At 48.2% G+C, this 10,065-nt stretch overlaps 3 protein-coding genes across 3 annotated transcripts; all 3 read left to right on the forward strand.

Annotated features, from left to right (window-relative positions):
- Positions 1 to 1,067: 1,067 nt before the first annotated feature.
- Positions 1,068 to 1,937, forward strand: PV06_11311 (uncharacterized protein; the record flags this gene model as incomplete). The annotated part of the gene is made up of 1 exon (XM_016412958.1): positions 1,068 to 1,937. One exon carries the CDS (start codon positions 1,068 to 1,070, stop codon positions 1,935 to 1,937), a length of 870 nt encoding a protein of 289 aa, XP_016256672.1.
- A 4,207-nt stretch (positions 1,938 to 6,144) lies between these two features.
- On the forward strand, positions 6,145 to 6,636 carry PV06_11312 (uncharacterized protein; the record flags this gene model as incomplete). Its single annotated transcript, XM_016412959.1, has 1 exon — positions 6,145 to 6,636. The coding sequence occupies one exon, from the start codon at positions 6,145 to 6,147 to the stop codon at positions 6,634 to 6,636; it is 492 nt and encodes a 163-aa protein (XP_016256673.1).
- Positions 6,637 to 9,337: 2,701 nt separating this feature from the next.
- PV06_11313 (uncharacterized protein) lies at positions 9,338 to 9,751 on the forward strand (the record flags this gene model as incomplete). Its single annotated transcript, XM_016412960.1, has 1 exon — positions 9,338 to 9,751. The coding sequence occupies one exon, from the start codon at positions 9,338 to 9,340 to the stop codon at positions 9,749 to 9,751; it is 414 nt and encodes a 137-aa protein (XP_016256674.1).
- Positions 9,752 to 10,065: the final 314 nt, after the last annotated feature.

The following is a 10,065-nucleotide window of genomic DNA, read 5'->3' on the forward strand; positions in this document are numbered from 1 at the left end:
GCATGGATGGCACATAGATTTGTATCTTCAAATAGTGACACCAAATATGCCTCTGTGGCTTCTTGCAACGCTCCTATTGCGGTTGACTGGAAGCGCAGGTCGCTCTTATAATCCGATGCAATCTCCCGCACCAGTCGCTGGAATGGCAATTTTCGTATAAGTGGTTCTGTTGAGCCCTTTCTTGCACTCAACTTCTTGTTCACAGGCAGATGGGGTGTATAAATACCTGATACCTGCGGATCTCGCGGAGAGCAACAGTTCCTGGTTTCCAGCGACGAGGTTTCTTCACTGCATACATGTTAGCTCGATAGCAGGGACGCGAGTCGAAACTTGCCTCCACCGCTCGATACTTGCGGAAGTCTTTTGATTGATCCTCGTGTAATTGGCAGGCGAAGTGATTCACCGGGTCGCTGACGAGATGCTGTTGAAGAAGGAGGGCCGACTACCTGCCTTGATTTAGGAGCGTAGTTGAAGAAGATTACGGAGAACTGACCTTTTGTCTGGTACGCGCCATGTTGGTCCTCTGCTCAGAAATTAATAAGACGCACAAAAAGTCAGGAGAGGACTGGAGTATATATATTTTCCACTAAGACCTGCTGAGATTTATTCGGGTTTCCAGGTTGCTTAGGCTGGGTTTGTTCTGACTAGTTCACGTACAGTAGCATTGACTCATAAATCTTTTCCCCGAGATGTCACCCAATACTTGCCTAGATATGGTCCAATGCCATCAGGCAGCCGGTTCATGTGCGTTGCAAAAAGGCAAATGAGACACGTCAGAACACAAAAGTGTGCAAACTTAAGCATCTCAGACCAGACTCCAGTATTACCTTGATCCTAAAGATTACAGTACCAACATTTATGATATCTTCCCGTACCTGATGCTCCAACGATGAAAGGTCTCTTTCCTCACGGTGGTTCCTGATACCGAAGGTATCTCTAGGCATGCGGTATAATCCACAGTTTCCAGTGCAATTGGCGATACCTGAGATATGTGGGGCGTGAGAGTAATAAACGTTAGCTCGCCCGCCTTAGCAGGGCATTCTTTGCAAGCATAACTATTAACAATCATGACACCGAAATTCTTGATGACTGCGGCTATTCTGAGTTTCAACTGCGTAATTTTGATGGTCAATTTTGGGTATTTTCAGTTTTACGGACCGCACCAAACATTGACGCGCTTGCTACCGCAGTTGAATGCTTCATCTAGTCCCAGGATTGGAAAATGCACCGTACTTTACAACAGAGATAGCGCAAGCTACGACAAAGCACTCAGAAAGCATGCAGACCATTGCAACCTGCACGGATATGCCTTCCACCTCTTACACCACACAATGTTAGATGACGTCTGGACGAAGCCCGCTTATGTCCTGTCCCTAATTTTATCAGAACTGGAGAAGCCAACGGACGATAGGCTAGAATGGCTGATGTGGGTTGATGCGGATACAGTGGTCATGAATGCCCTTGTACCACTCTCAATATTCCTACCTCCAGCCGAAGAAGAGGAAATCAATTTCCTCGTGACGAGTGACTTCAATGGTCTGAACAACGGAGTGTTCTTCACAAGAGTCTCCGTGTTAAGCGTCGAACTGTTTTCTGCGATCGTCTCTTATCGGTATTACTATCCGCACGAAGATCTTATCTTCCGCGATCAGTCCGCTATGGGAAAAATTCTTAACGAGTCTAAATTCTCCAGCAAGACAAAATTTGTCCCTCAGCACTGGTTCAATGCATACAGCACTCCCACACCCGAACACTCCAACGATGATGGCAAAATTCGATATGGTGGATTTCTGGTTCATTTTGCAGGCACTGACAACCGAGAAAACAAGATGGAGCAGTGGCTCGCCCGTGCGGATGAAGAGTCTGAGCAATGGATGTTACCTATAAATAATACTTTCTATAAAGACGAGATTCCGCGTTTCTGGACATCACAATAGAGCTACGTGTAGGGGTTATGCAAGTATGGCTACTGAGAATGGCTGTTGGATTCACTGAAAGTGGCTCTCTCACAGGGTTCTGTTGTATCTGTCCCAATCCATATAAAGACGACATTGGTGTTTAGGCTCTTAGTTCGGCCCTTCATTGGGCCCATGCCATGAATTTATATACATTAGTTTTCTGCATGGATTGGTAGCTGCGGTATTCTCAGGCTGGTATTAGGATTCTTGAAGGCCAATACGAACTAAGAGGAGGATAGACGTAGAATGGAGCAAGCCACCGGCCATGCAAAGAAGACTGCCCATTTCACCATGGACAGAGTGAACGGCAAGATAGTCGTATCTGAGCCCAAGCAAATTAGGACGGAGAACTCGTGTACTGTGCGCCAGCGCCGTACGGCCATCTCTGTCGAGAGATGAAGACTGTGTACTGTACAGAAAAGATAGAAATTAAAACGATGGGGCAGCCTCTATTGACTCAATTGACTCACTGGAGGTAAGTACATAATGGCCCGTGGATTCAATGCACATTTAACTGTAAGTTGAGAGTCCGGAGACGCCTGTAGAATCCAGTAGATCAGTTGCTCCGAAAGCGGTCATGAAGCTCGCCCGCACCAAGTGACGGCCTAGCTCGGCATCTTGTGTTGCTATGAGCCTGGAAGACCGAAAGGTCTTCATATCTGCTCTCTTTATAAGCTAACTTTATCTAGCCCCCGACCTTGACTGAAGGGTCTAATAGCGAGGCTCTCTCATCTTGCTACCATCGTGTTCAAATCGTAAGTATCATTGTCCTCAAACATAACAGAACGCTTAGATTTTTCGGGTACCTGATACTCGTGCTCATGATATTGTACCTTGACGTCTTCCTGCTGGGCAACCGCTCGTCTCACGGCCGCCCTTGACCTTGCGTCAACACAAACTAATCGCCAAGTCAGAATTTTTGGGACTAGAAATTCTCTCTCTTACCTGATACCAATAGCTTTCCTCTCCCTTGACGATTGGTTTCCTGTTCTAGAACTTGTTCAAAGCGAGCCGGCAGAGCAATGAGTCTAACTAAATCATGTGTACCAGCAGTAAGAACCTCTCCCGAACCCAGTTTTATCGGCCTGCTGCTGCCGTCGGCAGGATGATAGCTGGCACTGCCAGGGCTGTGAATACATATTTCCAACATCTGTAAAAGTAAGGACATATCATTGAGCCTTGGTGCGTCGAACATACGAAAGATGTGTCGCTGGGAAGTAACCTGTCAAACCACTTCTTAACCCACTTGTCATGATCTGCATCTAGTTAGAGAGGTCTGCAATCAACAGGAGCGAAATTTTTACTGCTGTCTTTCACTTGCCACACAACCACCACCCGTTTGGTCCGAATCGACGCCTCTAATCGGCCCTGCATGAGCGTCTTCAAGTAAGGGAGGTGGGCCGCAATGCCAATGTCCGTGGCCAGCATCAGTATAGACCCGTAGTCTCCGAAGTTCTCAGATCGACCAAATGGGCGACTGACCCAAGTGACGTACTCATCATCACGGTGTGACAATAGTCGACGGGTGAAACCGTTTCTTTTCCGGACCAGCAGATCTAGTTTTGTCACCTTACCTACCGGATCGGTCTCCCACCAGACAATCCAGAACGGATGTCGTTGAAAAGTTGAGGGTAGCCCAAATCCCGGGAAAGTAACAAACAGGTATTGACCTGGTTGCACATTCCAGTGATGGTGAACCTCTATCTCAAGGTGGCATGCACCAGACATCACCACTTGCTCACCGCTCTCTGTTTGATAGACTGTGGTGATTTTTCCTCTGGGGAGCCAATTACCGCGACCGAAATTTATATTATAAAGGAGATCGACAAAGAGTTCGATGAGAAACCAGCTGGCCCAGAACCCAAGGCCTCCTAATACGTAGAAGCGAGCCTGAGATTGGCGAATCGAGAGATGGTGCCACAAAGCGATAGCAGCAGCACCCGTTGCTACGACATGCAGACACAAGAACAACTCGTAGAAATACCTTCTCACCCCGGGGACCGTCAATAGGGCCGCAGTTGCCAGTGCCCCGGATGCATACACGAATGGTCAGTTTTGTCTATCCTCCTTTCATTTTACCAGTATCGACTTACGATAGTGCCAGATATTTCGACAGCAGTCCATTTCAGGTCGGTAGTCAATGCGTTGATCACCACGTGAACGATGACTTCGAGTAGCATCACACAGCTGACCCAGCGATGTATGATCTTTGGTATACGAAAGGTCATTCCGAGAAAATCTGCTACGTCGCTAAGGTGCAAGCCCACCAGAAGAGGAACCAAGTTGATGGTGGCGAGATTTCCACATCGGGCGGCAACCTCGACTGAGTCTTTCGCATTTAGGCTTATGCATACTACATTAGCTGTGACATATCCAGCGACAAAGAGGAGGTCGAATTCGTCTATAGTTGTCCATGGCAAAGTACGCATGAGGGTTGCTGCAAGCCACTTGATACAGACCGCAGACCATGGTAAAAGCCAAACTCGGAGAATCACCCGCAGGAGCCGAAAAACCTGCCAGGCTACCGTTATGATAGCCGCAATGATGCCGTACCACTGAGTAACACTAGCATGAATTTCCATAATGCAGCAACAATTATCGTACAAGTAGCAAGGGAGGAAAAAATAATGCAACTGGCCCTCTTAACGCATATTTTGTTTTAGTGATTGTTTTATTATTATCGTACGTCTTTCGCTATGTCATGAGAGCCACAGCTAGCTGTGGGGCGCCAATAGCAGCCCTTTTCACAGGTGACTTGAAGATCGATGGAAATTTCAAAATCTTTCAGTATTCGACTGGTCAGGCTTTACTTCGTTACCAGACTACAAGGCAGCATTCGCCCAAAGGGGCCAATCGTCACGAAGCTTGGGCTCGTGGATTTCAAACTTCCATCAGCCGGTGCTCGAGAACAACAATGTGTGGAATTGGCGTCACCTTGAATGAACACAGAGCATAGCACAATGTTAAAGAAATACAGTAAAATCCACTAAAGACTGAACTTTAGTGATTGCACAGTAGTCACTGTACGCGTATGGCTTCCTGAAGATCCGGTACAACAAAATTCAACTGTGCTGGAGCACTGTACTGTACAGAAATTCCCGAAACCTGCCTACTGTACCCCCTGGCGGACATATATTGGACTCCTCCAACTCAAACCACGCTTACCTATGGGTCAGAGATGTCTAAATCGGGAATGCTCAGCTCCACTTTATCCACGAATCAGCCACAGATACCTTGTAAGGTGGTATTAGCGATACATCACTATATAAGTATTCGTAAAGCATATGGAAAAAGTTATAACTTATTAGGTGTATGAGAGGGTATTCCTAATACCGGCATGTAATACAGATACTAGCTATAGTAGAAAGTGTCCGCTTGGAGATCAGTTGATGCGTACGGAACTCGAACCTACTGCTCACTATAGTATGAAAGTCTCGCATCGATAGAATATCTATGAAACCGAAGAGATACAGTAGTCACTCCATCCTCCTTGACAGCGACAATAGATGTTCTTGACAAGCTGAAGCAATGGAATGATCAGCCCCTGAGACCCCTTTGTAGCCTTCCATCACACATTTATAGAGAATTAAGGCCTGCTCGAAATCTTGCCGGGTATCTAGCAGATACGCCAGGCTGTAGATGCTCGTTAACGTAACGGGATGATTCTCGGCCAGCTCCTTGTCGTAGCCCGCCAGAGCTCGTCGGGTTCTCGTCTCCGTCTCCTCGTACTTCCCTCGACACCGCAGCACAAACGCCATCAATACGAGACTTCGAGTGATTCTGCCTTTTCATCTCCATAAATCGCCGTGCGAATGTCGTAGGATTCCAAAAACAAGTTCCAATACCCCTGCATACTGCCCAGACAGCCACAAGAACACCGAAACGTGGTAATGGAGACGCCCTCGGCTTGCACTCGTCAGAACGCCTTGGCCTTGGTGTAGCAGTGCGGCCTGTGCGTGGGGAAGCAGCGTCTGGCGCACCGGCCAAGACCTGAACTGCTTGTTCCACGCTCGACTCCCTCTCCTTCTGCTGCTCCAGCCAGTACCGTACCGACTCCTGCACGAGAGGGTGGATGGAGATCGTCTCATCTGTCGCGGCCACCACTAAAGAATATCCCACTATCGTTCCTGGTGCCTGGCACCAGTAGGCTTCCAAGCTTTCTGTACCTTACACCAATGTCATCCGAATGACCTGCCCATCCAAAAAGACTGGAAGTGCGAGGAGTGTGGCAGCGGTGGGATCACGTTGTCGCATCTGGTCGAAGGACACTCTTCACGTTCGAAACACGGAGTTCCCGTCACATCCTTCTTCTGATGATGACAACACGACTGTCGTCAACGCCAATGACAGGACCGAAGGCTCGGTAGATGGAAGAGCCCTCCGAGAGCGTCTACAAGTCGAAACAAATTATCAAAAACACTCCAGATTCGACGATGCACGGCCATCACCCTCCCAGACGAGAGAAGAAGCCCATAGGCTGGATGATGAGCTTGCCATGCAAAGAGCTGAGCGCTTGACATCTTCTGAGTCAAGACAAACAGAAGACCGAAACTCAATGGCTCTGCTCGCGCTCGCCGAGGATCCTGCAGTTCGACGCTTACTCACCAGCTTGAAAGATCCTCAGGCAGTCCGCAAACCGTTATCATGTTCCGATTTACGAAGGCGGCCACTTGTGTGATCGCCGAAGGTATGTATGCACGCCAGTGCGGAGAACCAACGATCTGCCTTAGCCGCCGAGAGTTGAAACTAGCTAGTGGAAACGGGACCGCCCAAATGCTTGGCGACCAGGCAGCAGCCGGACACGTTAATTTTCTCTCGGCAACGACAAGCAGCACATGCCCGATGGCGTAGCTGCAGGCAAGCCAGCTTGGTAGATAATCGTCCTGAGGTCGTGATTGTTGTCTCCTCAACGGAACACATCGTCATGGTAAAACGAAAGCGAACGCAAGCGACCTCCTCGGTGTTGTGTGCGAGCTGTACATCATCACGGATAAGCAAGAACGGCATACAACAGTGGCGGATCCAGTTTCATCCGGATGTTGTGCGCGAATACAGGTACTGCACAACGATCGCCTGATCTGGACAAGAAAACGTATGCCACCGGTGCGCATGGGGGAGATTCACGAGTGTATCGAGCACGTCCGCTCGCAACAACAATGCCCTCGCTTCCATTCCATCAAATTTGCCTATAACGGTCAGATTTTCAAGGTCAAGCTGATGTGAGAAGTTCACAGCTCTGCATACCGTCAGCCTCAGATATTCAACTGGACATAATACTGGATGTAACACCTGCGCGAGGCTTGATCTTATGAAGGGACGACCCTCTTGACATGTGTGTCTCGTGTTCATCTCTATCGTTTGAATACCTAGCTTCAGTCTATCATTCAATGTGGCGCGCTCCTACAATCCACCTTTTCCCGGTCTGGTGGACGATTCCCCGCGAACAACGAGCGTTTCTGCTGGTGGCGGTGGAAGAATGTATATTCAGCTTCGGCTGGTGGTTCCCTACGGGCTGTGCTGGTACGAGTTTCTCACCCGGTTGGGTCGGCTTATAATAATAAAGGATGGGAGATAGATAACCATGTTCACACGGGGCGGGTAGAATGGTCGAATACTAAGGAGCGAGACAATTCTTACGCATTATGGAACGGGACCGGCTTGTGCTCGATGTGGCCGGAGTCATGACGGAGGCTGTATTTTCTGCTATGTTTTAAGTGGAAATCTTGATCTGAAGAAGTAATCGCGATTGGTGCACCATCAATGGAACAGCATTGCAAGTTGACCTAGCGAGTTGCGTTCTCTCGCCAGTGGCTCGATAATTTGCATTTTGTGATTCAGGTGGAACCCCGTTTCGCAAATATCTGTATCGAGAAACACTATACGGAGTACAGTACTCATTCATAGATCTGTATACGAATTCTTTCTGCTCCTTGCTAGGTTTTACGCTTTGTCGTACACATCCGAATTCCTTGCCACGTTTTACGTACGTTTGTATGCTTCTGTAACAAGGCCACCGTAATACAAGACATTCATCGCTGATTCGCGGGTAAGATGTATCTGCCGAACCCGGCTCTGGTCAAGCATGACCCATAAGTAACCGAGGTTCGATGTTAGAGAAATTCTGTATGTCTGCAGCGGGGTAGGCAGGTTTCGGGAAGGTCGGTACTGTAAAATCCTGAAAGTCTCGGATAGCAAGATCGGCGCACCACCACAGGCCTATATGGGTCCACATTGGCCAACAGTTGTCTGAAACCGTGCTCGAACCTATCATGGCTACAGTTAGCGATGCCATTCCATGCCGAACATCGAGGTTGCTATGTAAGAAAGAAAAGAAAGTCGCCAACGCCACAGAAAGTAGAGGCACCAGCGATATCCTGTCATAGACCTCGAAAACGGGTGGTCTGTTCATCGCACCAGGCACTAGGGGCACTAGGGGCATTTGCCCGGTTGCAAGGCCACTTCTCAACCCCACTGCATTTCGATTGGAGTATTTGTATCACCATTTAGCCATGCCATCTAGATAGACTGTATTTTCTCATTTGGGGCTAGGGCACGCCAGCCGAGGATTGATACCCAGGCATGCAAAACCTGGTTCCACCCTAAACATCAGAAATTAGTATATTCTCGGCTGTGGAAACTAAGCAAGGATGATCATTCGCTGCACGTCGCGGTGGTGGAGAGCTGATAGCCAACTACGTCTGACTTAGAATTCGGGTTATAGGATATAACGTTGCTATGTATTATTGCTACTGTATAGTCGGATGGGATTAACGTTTTGAGCAAAAGTTAGTCACCACATCTAAGTAGGATTCATGTCGTAATGCTGACATTAAAATGAACATTGAATACTGTACTGGCATGGAATTCCATATAGCTATACAGTAGTCAGCAAAGGAGCTATAATGACTGCCCTTTTATCTGGCCGAAGCGAAAGAACGCGAGTCATTGCATAATGGTGGACACGTTGTTAACACACCCTCTTCAGAATATTGCTGTTCGAGCCCTACTAGCCGTCTTTCAGAGCCTTGCGATCATATGCTGGCATTAATTGACCGTATGTGTCGGTGGGTCAACAATACTCCTAAGGCCCCACGACAATCTATGTTTTGTGCTGCGACATGTTCCTGGGAGCTACTTTGGTTTGTGCTGGGCATCGAATTAGCTCCCAGGATTCCCAAGTCCGTTCCTGGGCATCAGCTTCCGTGAGGCAGGACTATTGAAACACGCTCTGGGAACTCTTATAGCTCCCAGGCATGGCCAAGGACGCTCCCAGGCGCTCAAGTCTTTCCATGATAAGTCATGGGATCAAGTATGAACTATAAGAGTAGTGGTCGCTACATGGAGCAGGTACAATACAGTGGTTGTTGTAAATATGTGCGATGGCATCTCAAGCCTCCGCTACTGCGTACGATCGTTTAATCTGCTCCTTACAAGATCACGCTAAGTTGGGAGTCTACCGCATTCGGCTGGACAATATTGAACACCCTCGGATCCCTCAGAACCGGTTACCGAACGTCAGACGGCTCAAGGAAACCTTCCTCATCCAAAAATGCTTGCGCCATAATCCGCAGAACTACATCACGGCGACAATCCCGCACGACGTATTTGCGCACCGCAGCTCGGTCAAGCAGGCAAGTGACGGGGTGGATGAACTGTTACTTCGCGCAGAGGACAAAGTCTATTGTTTGCATGGATCCTGCCGAATTCAGGCCGCAAAAACAGTCCTGCGTGACGGAGATCGTTGGTGGACAGTTACGCTTTATAAAGAAAACATTGGTGAGATCCCGAGGTAGATTCGTGAGAACGTGTTAACATCCTATTAGATACGAGGGCAAATAAGAATCTTCGCGACGCATTCGCCAATCAGTTGTCACCTCTTGACGGCACGATATATGTAAACTTACAGAGGAGTCTACAAAACAATGACTTGGCCGAGACGGAACAATGGCGCGCATACTTGACCACCAGCAAGAGACGCTATCTTCGTCAATTATCCAACACTCATGGAGGCGTCATAGATGCTTTTAACCAGTTATTGTTTATGGAACCCTTGTTCCTAGGAAAGCAGGCATTTCACATTGGCGTTTTCCACAAATTGGGTAATCTT

Source organism: Exophiala oligosperma (assembly GCF_000835515.1).
Source record: "Exophiala oligosperma strain CBS 72588 unplaced genomic scaffold supercont1.26, whole genome shotgun sequence".
NCBI lineage: Eukaryota > Fungi > Ascomycota > Eurotiomycetes > Chaetothyriales > Herpotrichiellaceae > Exophiala > Exophiala oligosperma.